The 26,117-nt window shown below is 58.2% G+C and overlaps 2 protein-coding genes across 2 annotated transcripts; one reads left to right on the top strand and one right to left on the bottom strand.

Annotated features, from left to right (window-relative positions):
• Positions 1-601: 601 nt before the first annotated feature.
• On the bottom strand, positions 602-8,266 carry FKBP10 (FKBP prolyl isomerase 10). Its single transcript, XM_058560977.1, has 10 exons — positions 7,973-8,266; positions 5,607-5,752; positions 5,075-5,264; positions 4,815-4,960; positions 4,250-4,439; positions 3,969-4,114; positions 3,218-3,410; positions 2,682-2,824; positions 2,264-2,427; positions 602-1,911 (listed from the first exon to the last, which is right to left on the bottom strand). The coding sequence occupies exons 1-10, from the start codon at positions 8,215-8,217 to the stop codon at positions 1,726-1,728; spliced, it is 1,749 nt and encodes a 582-aa protein (XP_058416960.1). The 5' UTR covers positions 8,218-8,266; the 3' UTR covers positions 602-1,725.
• A 1,087-nt stretch (positions 8,267-9,353) lies between these two features.
• On the top strand, positions 9,354-15,763 carry P3H4 (prolyl 3-hydroxylase family member 4 (inactive)). Its single transcript, XM_058560979.1, has 8 exons — positions 9,354-9,860; positions 10,047-10,199; positions 10,312-10,483; positions 11,266-11,394; positions 12,297-12,442; positions 13,352-13,435; positions 14,869-15,013; positions 15,330-15,763. Exons 1-8 carry the CDS (start codon positions 9,369-9,371, stop codon positions 15,350-15,352), a joined length of 1,344 nt encoding a protein of 447 aa, XP_058416962.1. The 5' UTR covers positions 9,354-9,368; the 3' UTR covers positions 15,353-15,763.
• The last annotated feature ends 10,354 nt before the right edge of the window (positions 15,764-26,117 follow it).

The following is a 26,117-nucleotide window of genomic DNA, read 5'->3' as shown; positions in this document are numbered from 1 at the left end:
AAGGGAAGGTAATGGGAGTGTTGATTGAATGCCTGCTGTGTACACCTAGAGGGGTGACATTTAATCTTCACAATGACCCTGAAAGTAGGTGTAGTTCCCATCTACAGATGGCTCAGAAATGATCAGGAACTTGTCCAAACTCTCGTAGCTAGGAGCTCGAGCCAGGGTTTGAGTGTTTCTGATAAAAGCTGTGCCTGTTCTGCACCGTGCTGCCTCCACGTGGGCCTCAGTTTTGAGCTGTCCTGTTAGGTTTTGCGGAGGGGCTGGGTGGGTCCGAGGTGGGTCTGAAGCCACCGTCAGACCCTGAGGTGACTTCTGGATGCTTTGGGACCAGGGAGTGTCAGTCACCGGCTGTGGGAGAGGTCACATCTCTCAGGGGATCCTGGGCAAGAAATCAGTGCTTTCGGGGGCAGTTCAGTGAGTCTAGTCCCGACTCAAGCATCCCCCCACCCCCGTCCTCAGATGGCTTGCGGCATCTTCGCACTGGCCAGAGTCCAGCCAGGCAGGAGAGGGCAGATGGCCTGACTGGTGACTGAAGCAAATCCTCCCCCAAGACGCCGGAGACCTGAACTCAATGACCTTTCCTTGGGAGAAGAGGGAGAAGGATCAGACAGGGGGTAATGGTCAGCAGCCAGGAGCAGGGAGCGGGGAACGGGGTAGCACTGGAAACGAACACAAAAGAGCGGACTCCAACTTGTGTGATTTAATTTAGTCCTTGAGCTTTCTGTGTCGTGTCTGAGGTCAGGGACCCTGTCTTTCCATTCAGCCGGGAGTTCGGAGACGAGCAGCATCTCTCCACACCTTCCCAATCTTTGGGTCTAAAGCCTCCCCCACCGAAAGACCACTTACTGAGCCGTTGGTGTCGTCTTTTATTTGGCACAAAGGAGAAGGCGATCTGGCACCAGTTTAGGCTTTTGAGTGTGCAGGGTTCTGCCCACGCCCCCCACCCCTCAGCCCCCAATGAGCCCCTCTTCCAAGTTGATCTCAGCCCTGAACCAAGGATTCCGTGGCCCTGAGGCCCATCTAAGTAGGTTTCCTTACCCTCGCTTCATTTTCTTCCTCCTCCTTGGTCCCTTAGAGAAAGCAGCCTTCTTCAGGGATAAAAGGTGACACTAAGCCCAGCCCTGACCTGCAGCACCCCAGGGTCACCCCAGCCGCCATTGGACACAGTGAAGGGGGACAGGACAGGTGAGGTAGGGCTGCCTTCCTGGAGCCGCCCCCTTCCCAGGAGCCAGCCAGAGCTGAGGGAGGAAGGCTGGGGGTCCCACCAGCCCTGGGTCATGCTCCTGGAGAGCTGCCACCACAGAGGAGTGGGGGCTGGAGGTGGGGGTTGTGGATGGCGAGAAGTACAGATAAAGGGAAGTCTGGGGAGAGAAACAATGAGTTCGCCTTGCTCAGTGTCCGGTGACATGGAGGGGAGGTGGGGGTGAGGGGCCAGCAGTGGCCCATTCGACCCCCAGACCCCACCACTCCCCACATTGGCTTTGTAACCCCAAACTGTTAAGGAAGGGATTTGGGGTTGGAAGAGAAAACCGAATTGAGGTCTGTGCTGTGGATTTTACTCTCGGGCTCGTGGGAAGACCAGAGTTGTCTCCTCTGACCACTTTTTAGACGCTCCCAGATGCTATCCCAGCAGAGGGGAGGGTGACTCTTGGAGGGTCAGCCCCAATGCCCACTGTCCCCCCTAGAAGTGGGCCTTTGTGTTTGGGCCTAGGCCCCCGCCCTTCAGAGCTCCTCATGGACCCGCTCCTGGTCTTCGTCCAACTTCAGCTTGAGCTCCTCGGCAGTGATCTTGCCGTCCTGGTTGCGGTCCTGGTTCTGGAACATGTCCGCTATGATTTTCTCCGGGTCCTGCCCAGGCATGAGGCGTCCTTTGCCCTCACTGACTTGAGCCTTGATGAAGGTGGAGAACTGGGGCGAGGAGAGCCAAGGGGAGGGGGGGGTGAGGGTCTTGCCTGAGCAGCTGTGGTGGCCTTGGGAAGGGCCCTCAGGTGGAGGCCAGCCAGTACGGATGGAGAGGAGAGGAGCCAGAGTGGAGGGCGTGCTCGGGATAGTCTGCAGCTGGGGGAACGGGTTGCCAGAAGAACGTGTGCCAGAAGAAAAGGCAGAGACTAAAGCACAGTGACCAGCAGAGGGGCAGAAGCACGGGCGCAGACAGGATGGTGGACATGCACTGCGTTCCTGCTACATGCCACCATGCCACGTGGCTCCTGCTGGGTGACCACGTGGGAATGGTTATTATAAGGCTGAACTCCTCACCCACCTCCTCCAGGGGGACCTCGCCATCCTTGTTGAGGTCCAGGTCTTCGAACAGGTTGGCGGGAGGGTCCTCATGCCACACAAACAGGTAGCCTGTGGGCAGCCCCTCCTCCCGAGACACCAGCTCCACCTCAAACAGCAGCACAGCACTGCCAGGGACCCCCCGGGCTGGAGGAGGGAGAAGAAGCGAGAAGGGAAGAGTCCCACTCAGGGCAGGGGCTGGGCTTGGCTTCAAAGGCTGCCCAGGGTGCTCCCCAGCTCACAGGCCTCAGTTTCCCCTGTTGGGGACTGGAGAGTAGAGCATGGGATGTTTACAGAACAATCCAGAAGGCTTCCCTGACTCCTCCCACCAGCCATCAAGGCCCAAGGCGGGCAGGGGCAAGGGGGACAGAACATGGATCAGACCAATCCCTGCCCCTCACCTCCACTCTCCCCGTGTGCCAGGTGTGGGGGGACCACGAGCTGCCGCCTCTCTCCCACACACATGCCCTGCAGGCCTATGTCCAGGCCTTCGATCACCTTGTGGGCCCCCAGAGTCGCCTCCTGGGGGGCCCCGTAGTCGTGGCTGTGGGGAGAGCAGATTCCCACATCAGCGCCCGTCCTTGTGCCCCCCCAGTTCACACCACCTCATTGTCCCCTCAATTCCCAAGTCACTCCTGGCGCGGGCTCAAGCAGCAGAGTGCAGGGCCCAGTGGTTCTTGCCACTGCCCCTAAAGTGAGGCCTTGAGGGCTCATCTCTCCCTGCTTGTTTCCCCTCCATAAAATGGACCCAGCAGCTCCCCCTACTGCTGGCTTCACCCTCCCTCTGCCTGCCTGCAGAGTTAAGAATTTAAGCTCCCCCCACCCACTCACTTAGATGGGAACTTATGGAGGGAGCAAGAGTCGGGGGTGCTGTTAGGAGGACTCCCCACGCCTGGGCCCACCCACCTGCCCAGCCCTGGCCCCGCCCCGGACCCACGAGGAGAAGAGCTCGGTGCCATCCAGCAGAGAGCAGTTGTAGTGGTATCTAACGAAGTCCCCAGGCTTGGCGGTCTCGTTGCAGGTCTCGGGGGGCGGGGACAGGGTCTTGACTTCCACTGGATCCGCGGGGTTGTGGAAGTCGATGATGTGGACATGGAAGATGAGCACAGCGGAGCCAGGGATCTTGTCTCCTGGGGCAGAATGGGGGAGCGGATCAGCTCGAGTCTAGGAGGGGTGGCTCACGGTCTCCATGGGGGCCCCTAGACCTTCCCCGCCCTGGATGGGATGGGTTCTTCTAACACGCTCTTGTTGGGGTGAGGGGGCAGGGGAGGGGGGCATGCCAGCTGGAAAGGCCTTTACACACAGCATCTTGCAACCTCCCAGTAACTTACCCTGCTGATCAATGTCATTAGTCCCACTTTACAGGTGAGGACACTGAGCCATCCAGCCAAGCTGGGTCTCAAATCCAGGTTTCTTTGCTTCCTAGGGCTATGTTGTTTCTGTTCTTCCATAACCACCCTCCCTCCCCAAACTCAGGAGTCGCTGCCCTTCTGCAGTGTGGAAGGGGAGACCCAGGGGACTGCCCCTTGAGAACAGGATGGAGTCCGTGCAGCAGGAACCGGGTGGGCGACTAGTTTTTGTGAGGAGAGGGGCAGACCAGTGGCTGGAGTCCCCCCATGGGGGGAAGGTCAGTGAGCAGTTTAGAAGAGTTGCTGGGCTGGTGGCTTGGGGACAGGGAACAAGCCTACCAGTCCCGTTCTCCCCGTAGGCGAGGTGGGGGGGGATGGTGATCCTCCGGCGCTCTCCCATGCAGGCGCCCTGCAGCCCCTGGTCCATCCCGGGGATGATGTAGCCCCGCCCCACGTAGGTGTCATAGGTGTGGTTGCGGGAGTAGCTGCAGTACAAGGTGGGGAGGGCCAGCAAGGGCGTCAGAGGGGCCCTGCCTTTCCAGGTGGCTCAGCACCGCCCAACCGCCCCAGCTGCTGCTGCCTCCCCGCAGCCTCCACGGCCCTCCTCAGGAACCCCTGACCTGGAATCGAAGAGGGTGCCGTCCATCAGCGAGCCGTTGTAGTGGTAACGCATAAAGTCCCCGGCCACGGCTCTCCGCACACAGCCGGGCGGCAGCTCCAGCGTCTCCAGCTGGACAGTGTCCTTTGGGTTGTGGAGGTCGACCAGTAGGACATGGAAGACCAGGGAGGCGTGCGAGGGGATCATAGTCCCTGGGGAAGGGACAGGCTTGAACCATACAAGTGGAGAGCAAACCAGGGCTCCTTCTCGACTCAGGAAGGTCTATGTGAGCACCATGCAAAACTGCCAACCCTGTTCTCCAGAGCTTGTTCCCTGCCAGCAGCAGCCCTGTTTCTTGCTCCCCCTGTGAGGCCTGAGCGAGTTGTCCCCAGGGCCACCACCAGCCCATACTGAACCTTTGTGTGGATCACAATAAATTACTCCTTCTTAGTGAAATGATCACCAAGGGCTAGATTTCATCTCTACTTGCCTCCTTGGCTAGGTGCCCTTGTGCAGTGCACAACCTAAACAACTGTATGTGGCAGCCCACTTCTGGAGAATCCTGCTGAATCCCTGCCTGCCCTCACCATAGCCTTTCTCGCCATAGGCCAGGAATGGAGGGATGGTGATCTTCCTTCTCTCTCCAGGACACATGCCCAGCAGCCCCTGGTCCATGCCCTTGATCAGCCAGCCAGAGCCAACGTAGGTGTCATAAGTGCCACCCCTGCTATAGCTGCAGAGAATGAGGCAGAGGTGATGCTTCTGGAGTGGGAGAGGCAGGGTGGGCACCAGATGCCCCCCACCATGCCATAGTCCCCAGCGCCCCAGGGCTCCCTCCAGCCCTTACCTGGTGTCGAAGGCGGTGCCGTCCAGCAGCGTGCCATTGTAGTGGTAGCGCACAAAGTCGCTGTCCTGGACCATGCGGGGGCAGTGGGGCGGGAGCAGCAAGGTGCTCACCTGCACGGTGTCCGCCTTGTTCCACACATCCAGCAGGACCACGTCGAAGTAGAGGGTGGCATCCGGAGGAATGAGCCCCGCTGTGAGGGCCGGGCAGCCGGAGCACACGTTTGGTGCAGCCCCCAGTGTGGGGGTGGAGTGGAGGTCTGAGCGTCCTGCTTGGCCTCCCCTCCACCACCCCTAGTTCCCTTCTCCCTCGTCAAGCTAGGATCCCACCCAGGGCCCTGTTATTTCCCTTCCTCCCACCCCAGGGGCAGGAAACTGAAACTCTGGGCCCAGACCTGCCACTATCCATCCTGCATATGCAGTGTGACCTTGGGCAAGTCACGCTCCCTCTCTGAGCATCAGTGTTCTGGCCCTGGGGTCCTTGCTTCTGCCTCCTGGTCTCCTCCATCCCCATGCCTGGGCCCCAGCCTTCTCACCCACGCCGATGCTGCCATAGCCCAGGTGGGGAGGCACAATGAGGCGCCGTCGCTCGTTGACACACATGCCCATGAGGCCTCGGTCCATGCCGGTGATGAGGCGCCCCACGCCCACCACGATGGCCACCAAGGTGCTGCGGTCATAGCTGGGGAACGGAGGGGACAGATGGGACACAGTGGCCTCTGCCTATGGTCACGTACACACACAGGTGCACACGCATGCACAATACCCCCTCCCTACACGCAGGTGTAGATCCACGTGCTCATCATCTCCTCTTCAAGCCTCCCTCCTACATCTGTGGCGACTCCCACCTTAATAAGATGGACTGTTACAGAAGGGAAGCCCCGGAGGAGGCCAGGGGCTTTTATTCGCCTGGGATGGGGGATGCTTACCGGCCTGTCTGCTGCTACTATCTGCTGACAGCAGAGGAGGGGTAGGTACAGCAGAGGAGGGAAGAGGAGCATTTATTGAGCAACTACGATATGCTGGATTAAATGCTTGGCATTTTCCATTCATTATCTTACGTTATTCTCTCCCCTGTGAGGTGGGCATTATTGTCTTCATTTTTCTCATGAGAAAAATTGAGACTTGGGAGATCGAGTGACTTGCCCAAAGTCACACAGCTAAAACGTGGTCTGTGGAACTCCAGGACCCACGTTGGTGCCACTGCACTATCCATTTGTCAAGGAAAGGAGGGGAAAGCCGAGCTGGTGGGGGTTAGGGATGGGTTTTCAACTTTGAAAAGGCCTATTCTAAAATTGCCATGGCTTTTTTTTGTTTTTAGTTACAGTTTTAATTAAAGTTTCCAGAAGTTAAGGGACGATAGGAGATTTTGATTTTGATTGAAGGGCCATGCGTTGTGAAAGTTTCCCAAGCTCAGCCCTGCACGAACTGGGCCCAGCCGGGGTCCCAGTGTCCCCACTGGGGAAGCACCCCCCAACTCCCGACCCCTGCCCCACTTGGCGGTCAGGGCTCAGGGCTGTCCTCCTGGCTACCGCCTGTCCTTCCTTTTGCCCACTGAGCTGGTTTCATGTCCGGCCTGCTTCCTTCACTCTTCAGAGTGCTGTTGTGGGAGCCCAAGCACCGCAAGAAGTTTCTACCAGCTCAACACCATCAGGGCCCACGGTTCCGGCCAGTGTGGACGGAACCTGCTCACAGCCAGCCAGGCGCTGTGCGAAGGCCGCTTTCATTCATGGTCTGGAGTCCTATCATCAGCCTTAGGAATAGAGACTCCATTTTTCAGGTTGTTTTTAATCTCCATTTTTCAGATAAGGAAAGCAAAGCTTACAGAGGCAAAACTCCCTGTCCAGGATCACAGCCTGGCTTTGAACCCGGGGTCTTGGACTCAGGACTTCCTGTTCCCCAATATACTGCCTGCCTCCAAAGCCATGGCCGCTGATTTCCCAGAGGCCGAGCTGAGCTGTGTTTTGGGGAGGGGTCTAAGAGGCACTGACTTCTCGGTGTGTGTACGTGAGACGTGTGTGTGACTGGGACTCAAGGCTTAATCCAGCGGTGAGCAGCTCTGCTCTGTGTCCACCAACAAGAGTGGACCTGCCAGAGCAGACCGAAGGCCTGGACCAGACCAGAAGCCGGGCTCTCAAACCCCAAGGCTGGCAAGATGGGCGGCAGCACTGGCCTGGGAGAGCTAAGATGGAGGGAGGTGGCCGTGCGGGGACACCCGGAGAGAGAGGCATGAGAACCCTCCGAGGAGTCCAGGGTGGCACATCTGACCATGTGACACGTAGACAGACAGGGTCCCTACACCGAGCTATGCCCTACATCCCTGGATCCATCCTGCTGTCTTATTATAACGCCCACCTGCTTTGGCTGCTGCTAACGCCCACCTCCTCCAAAAACAAGTTCTACCCCCTCTTCTATAAGCACAAGGGCACTGAAACCTGGGGCTGCACCCAGAAGGGAGGCAGTGTGGGAAGGTAGGGGGTCCCAGGCTGAGACGATTGGAGGATTCACATGCAGCAGGGACCAACTGTCCTTTCCCCCCAACACTGTGGACCAGAACGTCCCCCCACCCATGTCTTTAAATAAAGCACCAGTAAGTAAATAGAGCAGTTCACCTTGATTATCAAGCACTTCGGGGGACTGGGGGATGTGAGGAGCTTGTGTGAAAGAAATGGGGTCCTTTGAGAGGCGAAGGTTTGAAGTTGAGGCAGGGATGTCTTTGCCAGATGGATGTCTGGGGGTCCCCCCACCCAGGGTGCTGTGTTTGGGGTTAGGAGATCACAGTGTGAGTACAGGGATGCAGACACGGCTTAAAACGGGCAACAAGGGAAGCCCAGGACTAAGAGAGCCTGGCGCCAGGCTGAGGAAAGCGGAGCGGCGAGTCTGGGGGCACCCAGCCCGTTACCTCGAGTCAAACTTCTTGCCATCCTCGAAAGTGCCGTTGTAGTGGTAGCGCACAAAATCCCCCATCTGCACTTCCCGGGGACAGGCCCTGGGGATGTGGTACCTTTCGATGACCACATCTTCCAGGGGGCCCCCGGCCGGGCTGGCGCGGCCCAGCCCCCTCCCCACGGCCTGCAGCAGCAGCAGCAGCAACTGCAGCAGAGGGAGCCGAAGGAGGGTGTGGCTGGGGGGCCCCGCGCGGAACATGGTGCCTGGAGCGGGGACGGCCGACAGTGAGGGCGAGCGAGCGAGTCGCCGCCGCCAACCCCCTTCCCACCCCTCCTCCCTGAGCTGGCTCCCCCTCTTCCTGTCCTCCTTCCCCACCCCCGCCCTGGCTGGTCCACGTGGAATGGGGGCTGGGGAGACTGAGCTGGCGGGGCGGGTGGGGGGGGAATAGGAGGAGGGGGAGCCTGAGAGGGTTAGAGTCCGAGGAATGCACCACAAAAACTCCAGATTCCCCCCTCCTCCCCCACCCACCCGGGGCTGAGAGACCTGGGGCCCGGAGGGGGAGGGAGGTTAGAGAAAGATGAGATGTCGGAGGCGACTCCCAAAAAAAAAAAAAAAAAAAAAAAAGAAAAAGTTCAGTGTCTTTTTTCCGGAGCCCCCGGGTCCTAAAGCCGGCCTGAGGCATCCCTTGCCTCTTTGGCTGGCATTCCTAAATCTAAGGCCTCTCAGGAGGCTGGCTGAGCCCCCAGAATCCAAGGGGTATCTCTGTGCTCTCCCCACCCTACGTCCCAGGGACAGCCTCTCCAGGGACGAGCTGCTTTGTCCCTCGAAAGCTGGACTGCCAGAAGGACTTTCTGACGCGGGGCTGGAAATGGAGTGGGAGGTGGCGAGAGCGGAGGGTGTGCAGGGTGACACCAGGTGTGTGCCTCCCTGTCGCGGGCTGGGGGAACACTTGGAGTGATCTCTTCAGGGCTGGGGGTGGGGAGTGTGCAGAAGGGGTGCCGTGATGGAAGGAAGACCAGGTTCCAGGGTCTGGGCGGCGCAGAGGCGGTGGCATTTCCCCCAATTTCTCGATCTCAAGGTGGGGCACTGTCTGTGTGCGGAGGGGCTTTCCGGGCTCCCCATCCCTGCGGGAAGCGTTCCCCCGCCCACTCACCATCTGTCAAGGGGAAGACCCCCAGAGGCAGGAGGTCCGGCCGAAGTAAGCGACTCAGGACACCACTGGGCCCTCTGAAAAGAGGGGAGACGCAGCCCTCTGCCCCTAGGGGGACCTGACCCAGACCTCCACCCCGCCTTGCTGCCCTGGCGCCCGGCGCTAAGACCCAGCGGGCACGCCGGCCCGGCCCCTGCGCCCGCCCGCCCGGGGCCCGGACGCCAGCCCCTCCCGGGAGAGCCGGCAGCGCGGCGGGGGCATGGCTCGGGCGGCGTGGGGGCTGCTGTGGCTGCTGCTGGGCAGCGCCGGGGCGCAGTACGAGAAGTACAGCTTCCGGGGCTTCCCGCCCGAGGACCTGATGCCCCTGGCCGCGGCCTACGGGCACGCGCTGGAGCAGTACGAGGGCGAGAGCTGGCGCGAGAGCGCGCGCTACCTCGAGGCGGCGCTGCGGCTGCACCGGCTGCTGCGGGACAGCGAGGCCTTCTGCCACGCCAACTGCAGCGGCCCCCCCGCCGCCTCGGCCCCCGGGCCCGCGCCCGGCCCCGACGGCGGCGACGGCGACGGCGACGGCGACGGCGACGACTGGGCCCGCGAGCTGCGGCTCTTCGGCCACGTCCTGGAGCGCGCCGCCTGCCTGCGGCGCTGCAAGCGGACGCTGCCCGCCTTCCAGGTGCCCTACCCGCCGCGGCAGCTGCTGCGCGACTTCCAGAGCCGCCTGCCCTACCAGTACCTGCACTACGCGCTCTTCAAGGTGGGCCCCGCCCGCGGCCCCCGCCCTGCCGTCGGGCCCGGCTTGCGCTCCGCGCTCCGAGCCTGAGCCCGCGTCGGGGTTCCCGTCGGGTCCGGAGGAGCGATGCGCTCACCGAGCCCAAGCCCGCTGGTGCGCTCAGGGCCGCGGGCTCGGGCCCTCCCGATCCGCTCCGTCCCCACCCCGCAGGCTAACCGGCTGGAGAAGGCGGTGGCCGCGGCCTACACCTTCCTCCAAAGGAACCCGAAGCACGAGCTGACCGCCAAGTATCTCAGCTACTACCGGGGGCTGCTGGACGCGGCAGAGGAGACCCTCACGGACTTGGAGGCCCAGCCGTACGAGGTAGAGTGGAAGAGGTGGTGGGCCCGACTCCCGTCCCTGTCCGCCCCATAGGGCCTGTAGCGGAGGGGAGGTGTTGGGGTCCCCCTGACCCTCCTGCCACGCTCCCCTTCAGGCCGTGTTCCTCCGGGCTGTGAAGCTCTACAACAGCGGGGACTTCCGCAGCAGCACCGAGGACATGGAGCGGGCCCTCGCCGAGTACCTGGCCGTCTTCGCCCGGTGTCTGGCTGGCTGCGAGGGGGCCCATGAGCAGGTGGACTTCAAGGACTTTTACCCGGCGGTAGCAGGTATCCCCGACCTGGACCCCTGCAGCAGCCCTCTCACCCACAGGGCCCTGCTTCCCAGAAGTCCTAAGGCCTCTTAACACAAATACTCATTCCATACACATTTATGGAGCACCTGCTAAGCGCTTGGGAGCAGACAGGAGTAAGGGGTTACCCTGGCCTTGGGGGAGCCTTCAGTAGGTTGAGAGACAGACTAACAGATCCTCTGGTGCTCTGTGTAGAGGACTGCAGGGTGTAGAGGACTGCAGTCAGGAGTGTCCAGGGTGCTGGGCATCAGTGCAGAGAGGCGGTGACATCCCAAAGGGTCTGGGGAGGCTGGGTTCACAGGCCCTCCAGGCAGAGGGCGATGCAGGTGCAAAGGTGCCGAGGTGGGAAACAGCCCAGCAGTCTGTGGCCAGAAATCACACCTAGTCTGGGATCCCTGACTGTGGGGTCCCTCAGCCGGGGCAGGAGGGCTGCTCTGAGCTTCTGTATCCGGGCTTCAGAAACATCTCCAAACCTCACCTGCCGTTCTCTGAGAATGCCCTAGGTCCCTCTGGCTTTGGGGTAGGGGTTGAGCTATGGGGGTGGTAAGTGACCCCAGCCCACAGTAGTCTCGTCAGCATCACTGACCGCTCGCCCAGCACTACACATGTTGTCTCACGTGATCGCAAAAATGCGCTCTCTGGACAAGCAAACAGGCTCCGCTGGCAGAGCTGGGATTGGAAGTATCTCCATCACCCCCATCAGTGGGATGGCGCTGTTCAGCACACCACCAGCTCCTCCCCACTGCCTCCCATCCCCAGATCTCTTTGCAGAATCCCTGCAGTGCAAGGTGGACTGTGAGGCTAACCTGACCCCCAACGTGGGCGGCTACTTTGTGGAGAAGTTCGTTGCCACCATGTATCACTACCTGCAGTTTGCCTACTACAAGCGTGAGCCTCCCAGTGGGCTTGCGGGAGGGAGGGCACTGTGCTGGGAGCAGAGCGCGGCAGAGACGTGGGGAGCTGTCCCTTGGAATTGAATGGGTGATGGGAGGGAAGGCTGGGGGTGGTGGGGCAGGTGCGAGGCTTGTGGGAGGGAACAGAGAGCAGCCTCCGGAGAATTCGAGGGCCTCGAAGAGTAAATGATTAGATAGGCAACAACTGCACAGCACTTGACAGTTTACAAAGCCCTGCCACATCTGTTATCTCACTTGATCCTCTTACCAACCCCCTGCAGCTGACATTACTGGACCAATTTTTCAGTTGGGAAACTGAGGCTCATAGAGAGTACGAGGCTGTTAGCCACATGACTAATGAAAAGTAGCACCAGGACTTAAGGCTATTCTCATTTGTGGGAGATCCTGGCATCAACTGTGGCTGGGATGGACAATCTTCAGAGTTCCTGAAATGCAGAGATGCCCAGATTCAGACAGAGGCTGGAGTTGGAGCGGAGGGATTGAGGACCAAGAGGCCAGGAGACCCTTCATGGGTCCAGTAGGCAAAGAGGTTGAGGGCAGGGCCGCTGGCCTTTAATTCTCCAGTGTCATCATTATCCAGGTGTGAGCTTGAGCACTTTGCCTAACCTCTCTGTGCCTCAGATATATTGCCTGTAAAATGGGGATGACAATAACAATGAGGCTTAATGAGTTACACGGGGCCTGGCACACGATAAGTGCCCAGTACATTCTAGTTTGCATTATTATTGGCTGGACTGAGGCACCCAAAAGGTATTCCAGGAGGCGACTGGGGAGCCATGGGCACTGGACTGAATTGGGAGACGGGTAGGCTGGATGGGGGTTATCCCTGAGGGTGGGAAGTGCCACGGCTCCCCCTCACTCCTGTTCCTCCTGCAGTGAACGACGTGCGCCAGGCCGCCCGCAGCGCCGCCAGCTACATGCTCTTCGACCCCCAGGACAGTGTCATGCAGCAGAACCTGGTGTATTACCGCTTCCACCGGGCTCGCTGGGGCCTGGAGGAGGAGGACTTCCAGCCCCGGGAGGTGGGCACCGCTTTCCGAGGCACTCTCGGGACACGTGGTTTGATTAAAAAAATCCTGGCTTCCTGGGAAGGCAGGATGGGAAGTGAAAAGAAAGACTATGGGTTGTGGTTGGAGTCCTGGGTTCAAACCCAGCCCACCAGCTGTATGGTCCTGGGAACATTACTGCCCCTTTCTGAATCTGTTCCCTCACGTGCAATGTAGGGGTCGTACTGCCCACCTTGACGGCACAGTGCCTGGGTTGTGGGAGGTACAAAAATGCCTGTCCATTCTGCCTGCTCCCCTCCCCACCCTCATCCCCCTCACTGCTGGCTATTGCCCTTCTTCCCCAGGGACCCCTAGCCTGGACCAGCTGAGGAAACCCCTTGGAATCTAGGGCAAGGCTGGCAAATATGGGGCAAATGGTGCCACTGCCACTTTCGTTGTTAGTGGCAGAAATTGCTAATTGACTGAGGAACTCTTTCTTCACGGAGCCCTCAGGATCCTTCTTAACCTAGCACTCCAAGCTGCTGTGATCTTTCTTTCTTTTTTTTTTTTTTTTGTGGGGAAGATCAGCCCTGAGCTAACATCTGTCGTGAATCCTCCTCTTGTTGCTGAGGAAGACTGGCCCTGGGCTAACATCCATGTCCATCTTCCTCCACTTTATATGGGACACCGCCACAGCATGGCCTGACAAGCGGTGCATCGGTGCGCGCCCGGGATCCGAACCCTGGGCTGCTGCAGCGGAACGCTCGCACTTAACCGCTATGCCACCGGGCCGGCCCCCTGATTTTTCCATCAGCACGTGACCTGATACCTGTTCCCTGCTCCTTGAGCTGGAAAGCACCAGAGAACCCAGATCCTAGGAGCTCTGGCTCCTCCACCATCTGGCGGCAGGGTCTGGCTCGCCTCACTTTCCTTCCCTCCTCCCAGGAGGCCATATTCTACCACAACCAGACCGCTGAGCTGCGGGAGCTGCTGGAGTTCGCGCACATGTACCTGCAGTCAGATGATGAGGTAAGTGCCCCCTGCCCTCCAGGCTGGGCTGTGATGGAGACCCCTTGGTCGTTTTCCTGGGGCCACTGGGCCAAAGCTCAGCCCAGCTCCTGGCAGTGAGCTGCTGTGCAGCGGGAGAGATTCACCTGTCCCTTAGCAACACCTGCCCTTCTCTTCTCCCTCAGTGTTCTCATGTTCCTCCCTTCTCTACACGTCTGAATCTTGCTCTCCCAGGCCCAGCTCAGGTGGCGCCTCCTCTAGGAAGCTCTCGCTGCATGCCAGGGCTCTGTCTTCTGGGCTTGCAGTGCCACCTCTGACTCTCTGTGCCTCCCTGGACCTGGAGTTATTTGCAGCCCTGGTCGTTCTCACCCCCAGCCCCCTTCTCCAGCCAGTATCCTAGAGGATTGTCTTGCAGGACAGGGGACTAGGTTATTCCCAGTTCTCCCACAGCACCTGGCACAGAGCTGGTGCTCTGAAACTGAGTGTGAATGAACCAGTGAATGAATGAATGAACGCAGGACACCGGGAGGGAAGACCACGTGTTACCTTGATTCTGAATGAGGGTTTGAGAGCCTGAATTCTCCAAGGTGTTGCCGCTCAGTGCTTAGTTATTCATTCCCTCTTTTGTTCATGCGTCCAGGCCCCCACTTGTCACACAGGGGCAGGGTCTACACTGTTAGCGCCCAGGTTTGGTGCAGCCAGACTTGGCTCCACCGCTGGCTCCACTGCTTACCGGTTGGGCAGCCTCTAGGCAAGTCTTAGGTAACCCTCGGACTTTGATTTCTTCATCCACCAAATGAGGAGAACAGTGCTCCCTCACACCGTCATGGTGAGAATGAAATGAGGCTGAGTCAGGCACTTAGTGTAGAGCTGGCACGTAGTAGGAGCTCCCGCCCCGTGCTTGGGCTGGGGTAAGTTGATGAAAGGCACAGTCCCCCCAGCAGCTCACAGTTAGTGGGGGAGGCCCAAACAGTGCTGCAGGAGGAGTTGGCACGGGGCACTGGAGGAGGACTCCAGACCCAGCCAGGGTCATCAGAAGGGCCGCATCCTGGAGCTGGTGCCTGGCGGTGGAGGGATAAACAGGAGCTCTCCAGGCACAGGGGAGGAGAGGCGTTCCTGGCTGGGAAGCGGCATGAGCAGACAGTAGGCACGGGCTAGCAGTATTCGCCGCGGTCTTTATGCCTAATGGCAGCTGTGGAGAGGGCGATGCTGCTTATGCTAACAGTGACTCCCTGCTAGTGGAGCCCGGTGCATCAGCTCAGGGAGGGGGCAGTTTGGGAATAGGACTTGATGGGAGAAACCCGCAGATCGTTCCTCTGTGAGATCTTGAGACGGGGGAAGGAGGGGTTCTGGGGACTGAGACGGGACGGGAGGGCCCCTTGGCCAGGAAGGGAACCGATCCCGCTTGTGCCTGCTGTGACCTGGTTTCTCCCCCCACCGTGGGGCTGCTCTAGATGGAGCTGGAGGAGACAGAACCGCCTGTGGAGCCAAAGGGCCCCCCATCCGATGCTGAGTTTGAGGGGGAGGGCGACTACGAGGAGGGCGTGTATGCTGACTGGTGGCAGGAGCCTGATGCCAAGGGCGACGAGGCTGAGGCCGGTCAGTGGCTCGGGTGCTGATGGAGGGTGGGGAGGCAGCCTGGCGTGGAGGCTGGGGACAGGAGGGTCCATGTACTGGGCTGCAGGGGCAGTGGAATGTGCATGTTGGGTGCTGGGACCCTCCTCTGTGGCCTGTTAGCAACTACTGTCTCACATGGTGTGTTGGGGGGTGGCATCCTTCCTGGAGCTGGGACCAGCTGAGACCTGTTCCTGGGAGCCTCCCTCCTGCTTGGCCCCCCTTCCCCCAGGACAGCACCCAGACGCCTGTTGGGAGTGTGTGTGGGGCTAATCCCAATGCTCTCTTCTTTCCTTTTCAGAGCCAGAGCCTGAACTAGCATGAGAAGAGGGCCACCCCTGCACCCCGCAAGAGTTTGGGAAGCCTTGGCCCAATGGCACCACCCTCACCAGCCTGGGCAGCAGCAAGAACTATTTATTAAGAATGTAAAATGGACATAGCTGACCGGGCCCTATCCCATCCCACCTGTAGGTGCTGCCCCCCAGACCCCTCACACCTCCTCTCTGGACCACAGGATGGTGGTGCTGCCGCTGCTGACGGCCCATCTTCCTTCTGATGCTCACCCCACCTGCACAGTCTCCTGGAGGAGAAGATTCCAGCTCCTCCTAGTTGAGGTATCACCCTGAAATGCAGACAGCAGAGGGGCAGCTGGTGTCATGAAAAGCACTGGACCAGGAGTCCAGCGTTTCCTGGCACACTGGCAGGGTGCTCAATAAACATTTCTTATTGAATGAATCACAGTGCCTGGGGTCCGTGCTCCCCTGGGCTGAGTGGTGAGGGTGAAGGCCCCTCCCTTCCTCCCCATGCGCCATCTCCCATCATCTGTAAATGCAGAGTCGGATTGGGGAGCACTGTTTGGCCTCCAGCTGGCCTCTGTGGACTCTGAGTGTTGGGGAGTGAGAGCGAGGAGCAGCCCCGTGCAGTTGCAATCTGCCGCCAGGGGGCGTGAGGACGCATTCCCGCCTGGAGGCCTGGAGTGCTGGGAAGATGGTGGTTTCAGATTTCTAAGATGGGATGTCCCGTATTTTCCTAGTTCAGCATCGCTTCCCTTAGGAAATGTGGCGAGTGTGGGGAGGGGGCCAGGGGCATTTACTTCCCGCTTGTACTTTCCAGGCATTTACTGACCGAGGTTCCTTAGAGTCAGAGCGAGCATACCCTGCCCTCTGTGCCCGTTCTCCCATTCCACAGTGGGGATTAGGCCCCCATCTCAGCGGCCAGAGGACCCTAGGGATACGGTTTGATAACATGAGACTTCATGGTGGCAGTGAGACTGCCAGACCGTCTTGCCCAATCTTCCGTCGGCTTCAGGAGGCAGAGAGTCTGGAGATGTGGGGGCAGGGGTGGTGCCCGGTGGCTACCACCCAGCCCTGTGACTCACCAGTGTCCCCACCATGTTCCACAGCAGTGAGGTGGGGGCAAAAGGGGTCTCTCTGGGGAGGGACCCTGGGACAGGGCCAGCCAGCTAACAGTTCTGTCCCACTTCCCACGTTTCTGGCCTCCCAGGGACAGGGCAGTGGAGGAGCCTTCTCTTCCTACTGGAGAGTGGAGCTGAAGCTGGGAAGCCCAGTTCTCACCATCCACACCCCTGCCCTTCCCCTAGATGTGCCAGGTGACCAGGCCTGGGCCCCACCCATCTCTGTGCCCTGGAGGAATCCCTGCTCCACGCCAAGCCCCTCCTCTGGGCCTTCGGTGATGATTAGGGTGGGAAGGCCAGAGTCTGAGTCTGGGGCTTGGGCGGGGTCAAGGCTGGGGGTGCTGGTGACCTCACTCTCCCTCTCGCCCATAGGTGGGTCTGCAGTGGTAGCGTCTCCAGAGGGCTCCCGTGTGCCAGGGAGGCCCTGCCCCACCCCACCCCTTTCAAGCTGCTGTGTAGGCAGCTTCCACTGAGGCCCCGCCCCTGTTTCTGGGAGGGGCTGTGGGGGGCTGGCACTCCAGAGGGTGGGGAGCCAGGATGTGCTTGAGCGCGCCTGCCGCCTGTCGTGAGTAGTAGCTTTGGAATCTGGACGGCTGAGTGTGAATCTGCAAGTGCCTGTGTGCGGGAGTGAGAAGGCCCGTGTGCTTGTGTGTTGTGTGGATGTGCGGGTCTGGGTGTGAGTGTGTGCCTGCGTGCACGTGTCTGAGGATGTCTGTGGCAGCGTCATGGGTCTGAGTGTGTCTCTGCACGTGCGTCCCCGAGTGTGCGTGCGTCCATGAGTGTGGTTCTAGAGGGGTTCGTCCACTCACTCAACACATATTTATTGAGCCCCTGCATGTGCCGGCGTGCTGTGGCAGCTGGGCATACAGCAGTGGGCAAATCAGGCCGAGCGCCCTGCCTTCGTGGAGCTTGCATCCCAGTCGGGAGACCAGCAGTAAACAATAAATGTTATAATCAATAAATTAGCAGGTTATGTTAGATGAGTGAGATGGAAAAATAGAGCTGAGGAAGAGGACAGGGAGAGCTGAGGGGTTGCAGTTTAAGAAGTGTGTTGATGTGTGCGTCCAAGTGTGCATCTGAGAGTGGCGTCTCCAAGTGTGTGGCGGTAAGTGTGTATGTGAGGGGGTGTCCCCCGGGAGCAGAAGGCTGGCCGCTCTCTGGGCACTCACCCCCCATCCAGGCTGTTAGCCCAGGCCCTTCCCTCCCCGTCCTTACTCAGGTCCCCTTTCCCAGACAGCTGCCGGCCCCTCCTTCCTTTCCCTGATGCCAGCGTCTCCCCATTGTCCGGCCAGCTCCCCAAACTGGTGAGACAGAGTTCCAGTGAGTCCCAGCGTGGGCCCTCTGGGGCTCTCCAGCCCATTCTCTCAACCCCACCCAGCCCAGACGCCCTGCCTCCTCCACATCTCTGTTTCACTGGGCCCCTCCTTACCCCGCCCTAATGCCCCCACCCAGCACCTCATCCGTCTTTAGCATCTGTAGGATAATGGGTAGAAGGTTAGGGATGGCCAAAAGGGCGCTGGGGATGGTGGCCTCACACAATAGGGCCAGACTCAGATGCCCCAGAGGTGCCCTGGCCCCGGAAAGACCCCATCCTAAGGAGAACATCACGACTACAATGTGTTGAGTACCTACTGTGTGCCGGGCACTCGGCATGTTCCTCACAACCCTCAAACAGTCTTGCACCATAGGTATCAATTCCCCTCTGCTGCAGGTGAGGCTGAGGAATGAGAAGCAATTTGTCCAAAGTTCCTCAAGGTGGGTGGTGGCTCAGCTGGGTTTGAAGCTTTTCTCCCCAAATCACTGCTGCTCAGAGAAGGGAGAGAAAGGGGAGGACGCCCTCGTCTCTGGTGTTGGCTTTGTCCCTTTAGGCTGTCAGCTGGGGCTGCGCAGAGGAAGGTGAGGGCCAGATGTGGAGACAAACCCCCACATTGCCACAGCCCACCGAGGGAGGCAAGGAGTTCCAGAAGGGAGGGGGGAAGAAGGGAGGGCTAGGGAGGAAGGGGGGGGGAGGGGACAAAGAGCAGGCAGTCAAGCTTCCTCCGTCAGGCCTGATTCCAGAGCCTGGTCCCACCCCCCATTGTCAGCTCCATGGGACTGGACCAGATGTTAGGGGCTGGGGACAGACTTGCTGGGGTCACTTAGACCAGCCTCTTCTCGAATCCTGAGAAGTGATGGCCAAGGGAGGTGGGGGAGTTGGGGCCCTTGGGCTCCCCCCAATTTCCAGTTAATTCCAATAGAAGAAATTCCCCTCCTTAGGTTTGAGAAATAGTTTTTGAAGTCTCACCCTCGTGTTCCCCTTCTCTAGGAGGGTAGGGGTCTCCCCTGGGGACAAAGAGTGAACCCTTTCTATGTCAGAAGGCTGTGTCCAGTTGGCACAGGGGCCACCTGTATAACCTGACTGGGGAAGTCCTGGCAGCCACAGGGCCCAAGCCCCCCACATCCTCTCCACTCTGGGGCCTTCATCCAGCCCTTCCTTTGCAACTTCTCTCCAAGGACAGCTCTGGCAGATGGCCCCAATTTCATGGATGGGGAAATTGAGGCCCAGAGAGTCTAGATTGGGCCCCAGGGCCGGGGCTGACTCTAAGCAAGGCTGGTGCAGCCCCGCCTGGCTTTTCCCATGATCAAACTCGAAGATGACTTGGAGATTTGATGGGAGTGTGCTGGGGGCTGGGGCTGCCCACCAGAGCCAGCTCCAGCCCAAACCCCAGGCCAACCTGGGGACAAATCACCCCATAATCACCACCTGGCCCACCTGGCGCCGGCTGCCTAGATAGCATCTCTTCTGTCCCCCAGACAGCCCTTGGGGTGGGAGCGCCTCTCAAGCCCATGACTCAGGTGGGGAAACTGAGGTAAGGAGGCTATGCCTGCTTGTTTACCTCTCCCCCCTCCACATATACTTGATCCTCTGAATCTGTGGAAAAACTCACTAAGGTAGGTCACTCACAAAGAAGAGGCCAAGAGAGCTTCACATCTTCCATTTCCAGTCACCTTTTCCATCTTTCCTTTTAGAAGAAGAGTGTGATGTTATGCTCCTGGAGCAAAGTCAGGGGTGGCCACTCGATATTCCTTCCTTTTCCCTTGACCACTTGGTTAATCCCGGTGGCCCTCCAGGAGGAGTCTAGGCAGGAGCTAGGTTCAGCCAATCTAAGTCCGGAGTCTGGCTTCTCTCTCTGGCCCCAGTAGGTGTGGGGAGCAGGGGGCTTTTTGGAGGCCTCACAGCCATGACGGACATCCCATTAAAATTTTTTGTTATCTCTGAAGGAGGTTATGCACAAGTTACAGAGACACAGCGACAGGAATGAAGTCAGAAAATGCTTGTCAGATGACTTTAACCTTTAGCACAATTATTTTGATAACCCTGGTTTTCTTTGGTAATACATTGGTATCCTCAAAAATGGAAGTGTCCCTGGCCTCCCCCCCAACACACACACTTTGGATGGAGCTGGCTTCTCTCCAGCACCCTCATCAGAAGCCCCCACGCTCCCTGCCCCTCCCCCTCACTACTTCCAGGTTCTCTGCTGGGGCCATAAATTATCCATGAGCTGTAAGTTGGCTGCTTCTTCAACTGGAGGCAGAAGTGCTGATGAAATATTCAAGGATCTCGACTCTCAAATTCCCTAGTGGCCGAGGGATGTGACTGGGGAAGATGGGATTAATGTGCAGGGCCGGGGGGCCTCCAAGAGCTGGCGCCAGTTACCACCAAGGCAGGGAGAGCAGGGGCAGAGAGGGCTGGTGGAGGTGGGGGAAGGGTCTCTTTGCATCATCGATTGCTGTGGCTCTGGGTGGTGCCCTCGCTGGCCTGGAGGGTTTAGAGGAAGTGAGCGGAGGTTACTGATTTAGACCCCTGAGGAGGGCCAGCCAGCCCCGCCCCTACCCCCCCACCCCCCCCCACCCCCCACCAGCCCTGGCTCTCTAATCCCGAGATTTTCCTGGAGTCACACCTCAAACTGACTTCCCACAAAATTGGTTCTCATCTCCCCCCTCACTGCACCCCACTTTGTTGGGATGGAAAGAGACCTACATTTGTGGGAGTGGTGGGCTGGTGGGCAGATGACAAAGGTTCAAGTCCCAGCCCTGCCAGGAATTTGCTTCTGTGACCTTAGGGACGCTTCTCTCCTGGTTCCAGCCTCAGGTTCCCCATATGTACAAGGAAGGGGGCTCGGATTCTACTGTTCCTTCTTCCTCTTCCCAAGGACTCTCGACAAGTGGGGGAGAAATTCCTGCCGTGTGTGTGTGTGTGTGTGTGTGTGTGTGCTTGTACACAAGCAGGGGAAGGGAGGCCTCTCCGTGGGAAGGGCGCCTGTCAGGGCAGGCATCTCTCCTGGCTTGCTGGGGGAGGGAGGGGCAGGCAGGCTGGCGGGGCGGGTGGGGCCCCAGCTGTGTCAGCCTGTGCGTGGAGTCACCCAGGCCAGGAGCAGGAAGGGGGTGACTCAGGTGGCAAGGCCTCACCCCCTCTCTCCTCCCCCAACCCACTCAGGGCGGGGGGTTGCTCAGAAAGCCAGGGAGACCCAGGTCCAGAATACAATCCTGATGCTTGGAGCCCACCCTGTTGGGCTCCTGAAGCCCTGCAATTGCACCTGGTGGGGGGGTGGGGGGGGTGACCCCAGGATAGACATTCTCTGGAGAGGTCCTGACCTTCCTCCACCCTCTCGATCCACCACCACAGCCCCTGGTATCGCGCCTTGGCCTGAGCTATTTCTGGCCCGTCCTATCTCTGTTTTCCTGTCTCCCTCTTTTCCCTGCCACATTCCTTCCCCGCCCACACGCCTTGCAGCAAAGTGTGGCTGGAGCTACCTCTGTAATTAAGAGCCCTCCCTGCTGGCTGGGCACTCACCCACAGGACCAGGCCGTGGGCAGCCTCTGGCTTCGAGGCTCCTCCCCTGGACAAAGGGCAGCAAAAAACCGGAGAAGCACCCCTCCTCCAGGCCTCGCACCAGCCCACCTCGCTCTTGCTCCTGCAAGGCTTGGGCCCCTCCAGCCAGAAGAGTTTGGGAGCCTGGAGGCTCTTCTGCAGCCAGTGTCATCTCCCCAGCCCTGAAGGGGTCACCCCGAGCAAGTCACCCCCAACTCCAGGGGACAGGGGCAGGCGTGCAAATGGAGGTCCACATACTGTAGTCCAAAAAGTTACATACAAATCAAGCACACAAACTGTTAAATAAGCTATACCTTGATAAGTACAACTTCACAATGACCTGAGAGGCCAGGATGGAACTGAGACTTCTCAGACTCCTCAGAACATGGCAGCCCGGGGATAACCGTCCCCAGGCCTCCAGCCCCTGGGCCATCTCCCCGTCCCTTCGAACCCCTGGGTCCCCCACACCACAAAGGGCCTCCAGCACATGCGTGTAGATACCCCAGCTTGCATATCTGTGCTGTGTCCACCCGTCCCCATAACTGCCCTTGTCACCACTTTGCCTGTGTGTGCTTGTACGACGGGCGGTGCTGCTGTCCTCGGGAGGGGAGGAAGGGCCGGAGTGAGAGACCCCAGGCCCTAGAAGCGGGGTCACTGCTGGGCAAGGAATTTCAGGGTTTCCGCCACCCGGAGTGTGGTCTTGAAGGGGAGAGCCATGAACTCTGTATAGGCTTGTTCCTTTGGCCCTGTGTGGAGGGCACAACCGCAGGAGGGCTGGAGTGGGGCCTTCTGAGGGATAGGACCCAACACAGAGGCCCCTTTCCCAGGTCCACGGGTGGCTCTGCCCCGGGGCTGAGAGCCGGCCTGTGCTCAAGATGCCTCTTCCTTTTCTTATTGCCTTTGATTCCAGCCTGCCACGTGGGAAGCGACAACTCCCGGTTGTCGCTCTCCTTTCCCGCTGCTGTAACTAACGCCAGGGGAGAGGGAGCTGCTGTGTGATGAAGAGGGACCATTGTCAGCCTGAAGTTTAGCAACCCGTCTCTTCACCCCAGTCTCCCTTGATAGAGATGACCATCCCTGAGGCCACCCTAGAGGAAGAGGAGGGATGAAGGGTGTGTGTGTGTGTGTGTGTGTGTGTGTGTGTGTGTGTATTTGTCTGTTGGGGAGAAAGCGTTGATGCGTCTGGTGTTTGCGTATCTGAATCTGTGCCCATGAGTGTATATCCCTGAGGTGTGAGCACGGAAGGTTGTGTGTGTTTGTGTGTGTGGCTTGTGCAGATCTAAATCTCCTCAGCCTCTGTCTGGGGAAGGGACCCCACAGAGAAAGGGCCAAGTTTGAACAGACAACAGAAACTCTTACCTCCTTATATGGCCCAGAGGCCTCCTGGCGGGGAGGGGAAGTGAGATGAGCCTGGAGGGCACTGGGCTGTTGTTCACCTTCCCTCAGGAAAGCGCCTGCCCATCCCCCACCAGCTCCCCTCCCTCCCAACAGCCCCTCCTTGGACCCCTCTTTGCTAGTAGCTTCTGTCTCTGGGACAGCTTGGGATGGGCCACTGGGTGCTCTTTCCTTCTTTACTTGAGGCCCCAGAAATCTGCAATGTTGAATTAACCATATGTGATCTTGACGGCCCAAGGACGCTGCTTCCACTGAGCTCTGGGCAAGAGAAATGAGTTTAAATTGCAGCAATACAAATTGAGGCTAGACATCAGAAGGAACTTACCAGTGTTAGGATAAGGAGACAAGGACATTCATATATGGGAGGCTGGAGACTCTCCTTTCCTGGAGATTTGTCAAACAGAGAAATCCCTGCCTTCAAAGGCTTGGAGGCAGGGGACTGGGTAAGATGGTCTTGTGGCCTTTCCTTCAAGCTCTAGTCATAGAGGAGACTGCTGCACAGCGACTCTCATCCCCATCCCTAGGCACCTCCTTGCCCTGTGAGACCAAATCCCCTACACAGACAGCTGATTCTGGTCAACATCATTTTCTGTATCCTACAGATGAATCCTCAGTGCCTGGCAGGCACGTAGTAGGTGCTTCATAAATGTGCAGAAAACCCCTTGATCTGGGCGGAGAGACACAGCTGTCATCCCAATCTTTCCTACTGCTGCCGCGGTGCCTCCACCCAGTCCCAGCCTGAGCGCTTAGTTTGGGGCAAGCATGTTGCAGCATGTTCCAGGCTGACAAGCAGGGAACATTCTGGGGAGACACACACACACACACACACACACACACACACACACACACACATGCACATAGGCTTTATTCTGAAGCCTTATTTCTGCCCCTCCACCCGATCCAGGTTCCTCCACCCCTCTGCAGCCAACCAGCCCTGCCCTGCCCGTATGCGGAAGTCAGGAGAAAGGAAGGAGTTGAGCCAGGCTTGAGTCTGGGAAGTGTGTGTGTGTGTGTGTGTGTGTGTGTGTGTGTGTGTGTGTGTAGGCAGGGGAGGGTGTGGGAAGGTGGGAAGTGGGCAAGGGAAGGTGGGAAGTGGAAGAGGGAGGAAGTGAAACCCTGGCGACGGCAGCAGCCTAGGATTTCGAGCTCCTTTCCCCCCAAGCTGGGGGCTGGCCACTGCACAGTGTGGCAGGGTGCTGAGCAGGTGGGTGGGGCAGGGGTAAGGTATGGAGAAAGATACTGAGTAAGCTGGAGGAGGGGGAGGAAGGGAAATGAAGCACAGGGCAGTGGCACGTGGGATGGTACCTGGTTAGGGATGTTGATGTCTCCCTGCCCCCTCCAGGAAGACCTCTTGGATGGCACAAGCCTCAGAAGTGCGACTGTTTGGCCATCATTGCAACTGTTTAGCCATCATTGCTTTCTCTGGTGGGGAAAGCGGTCAAGGATGCTGCAGGGCTTCCTTCACCCAGCCCACCTGTGTGCGAGCTTTGGGGCTATAATGCTTCTTTGAGGGAGGACCCTTTCCCGAACAACCCCTCTCCCTACACACACACACACAGAGCGGCTGAGGTGACCTGTTTACACTTAGCCCTCTGGAGCCCTTTGAGGGTTGGGATCATTTTGATTTTCCATGTTACCAGTGCCTAACCCAGTGCCTTGCATACAGTTGGTGCTCTATTGATGAATGAATGTCTGTAGGACCCCTGGCACACTGTACTGCCACCAGCAGGCACTCATTTCATCAGCCACAGAAAGAGAAGACTCTTATCTTCTTAAGCTGCCTATTGGGAAGTTCTTTCTTTCTTTCTTTCTTTCTTTTTTTGTGAGGAAGATCAGCCCTGAGCTAACATCCATGCCAATCTTCCTCTTTTTTTTGCTGAGGAAGATCGGCCCTGAGCTAACATTTATTGCCAATCCTCCTCCTTTTTTTTTTTTTTTCCTTTTCTCCCCAAAGCCCCAGTAGATAGTTGTATGTTATAGTTGCACATCCTGCCAGTTGCTGTATGTGGGACGTGGCCTCAGCATGGCCGGAGAAGCAGTGTGTCGGTGCGCACCTGGGATCCGAACCCGGGCCGCCAGTAGTGGAGCACGCGCACTTAACCGCTAAGCCACGGGGCCGGCCCCGGACGTTCTTTCTGATAACTAACCCAGACTCTTCCACTACTGAGGGGCCTGCTGCCCCATTTCTTTTAGGCAGTGTTGATTTCCTTGCTGCCTGATTTCTTCCAAACCCACCAATACTTTCTCAGTCTTTGTCCCTTTCACAGGGATTTCTCTGTTTGACAAATCTCCAGGAAAGGAGAGTCTCCAGCCTCCCATATATGAATGTCCTTGTCTCCTTATCCTAACACTGGTAAGTTCCTTCTGATGTCTAGCCTCAATTTGTCCCTTTGTCCCAAATCACTACTCTTCTGTCTCTCCCCGGAATTTGTTTTTGCCTTTTCCCCGGCCCCTCCCCACTGCTTTGACATTTTATGTCGGTGCTATATTCCACCAGGAGAACATGTAGTTTGGTGAGCCTTGAAATGAGAAGAAAGGGGTTCTAGTTTAGGATGTGCCACTTTCTAGTTTTGTGACCTCTCTGAACCTCAGTTTCCTCATCTTTGAAATGACAATCATTTTGTTGTCCTAACAATTTTTCAGAACTGTCACGAGAATTAAAAAAAAAGTCATTAATTTAAATTGTAACATTTAGCAATTGTCCAAGTGATTTCACAAACTTTACTTCATTTCATCCCCACATACTCCCTTGAGAGAGAGATATAGCCAATGTACCCATTTTACAGAGGAGGAGAAACAGGGTGAGATGAAGTAACTTGCCTAAGATCATATAGCTCCTAAGTGGCAGAACCCAAACTCAGGCCTTCTGATTCTAAATCTCAGGAGCATTCCATCTTTCAGGAAAAAATTCCCAAACCAGCTAATAGCCTATGAAGTGCTATACAAACATCTTATTACCACTTTGTGGCAAGGGTGAATAAGCCCAAAGAAGCATTATTCCTGACGCTGAGCTGGCTGGCTGGTGAAAGCGTCTGTCCTTTCCCATGGCGCCTCCTGACTCACCTGTTGGACAGGTAGGGGGAAGGGGAGAGTAATGAGTCTTACCTGCTCAGAGCTAGGGTGGGGCAAGACACACCCCATCCCTCCCATTGGTTCTTTCCTTAGTCTTACTGACGACACCTTGCCCAATCAGGAGGAAGTAACCTCCTATCTGCCAATAGGTGCGGAGTTAGGATGGAACCTCAAGTTGGAGGCCGTCCCCAGAGCCGACTGGCAGTCTCTGGTGCCAATGGCCAGAGGATAAACAGAGGTGGCGATGGAAGAGAACTGGGCGCGAGGCTCCGCCCCTCGATGGGACAGTCAAGCGAGGCAGCCAGTGAGCCCGCATCAGCGGGTGGGCGTCTCCCTCAGGGGCGGAGCTTCGAGGG

Source organism: Diceros bicornis, chromosome 18, assembly GCF_020826845.1.
Source record: "Diceros bicornis minor isolate mBicDic1 chromosome 18, mDicBic1.mat.cur, whole genome shotgun sequence".
In the NCBI taxonomy this organism is placed as follows: domain Eukaryota; kingdom Metazoa; phylum Chordata; class Mammalia; order Perissodactyla; family Rhinocerotidae; genus Diceros; species Diceros bicornis.
Note: the sequence above shows the minus strand (reverse complement) of the source record. Positions and strands in the feature narration are given on the sequence as shown.

Coding starts and splice junctions, on each gene's coding strand:
- FKBP10 (XM_058560977.1), bottom strand. CDS start 8,217: ATGTTCCGCGCGGGGCCCCCCAGCCACACCCTCCTTCGGCTCCCTCTG. Junction 2,825..3,217: donor GGCACCGAGCTCTTCTCCTC/GTGGGTCCGGGG, acceptor CTCTCCCCACAG/CCACGACTACGGGGCCCCCC. Junction 2,428..2,681: donor GGCACACGGGGAGAGTGGAG/GTGAGGGGCAGG, acceptor TCCCTCCTCCAG/CCCGGGGGGTCCCTGGCAGT.
- P3H4 (XM_058560979.1), top strand. CDS start 9,369: ATGGCTCGGGCGGCGTGGGGGCTGCTGTGGCTGCTGCTGGGCAGCGCC. Junction 10,200..10,311: donor TGGAGGCCCAGCCGTACGAG/GTAGAGTGGAAG, acceptor GCTCCCCTTCAG/GCCGTGTTCCTCCGGGCTGT. Junction 15,014..15,329: donor GGGCGACGAGGCTGAGGCCG/GTCAGTGGCTCG, acceptor TTTCCTTTTCAG/AGCCAGAGCCTGAACTAGCA.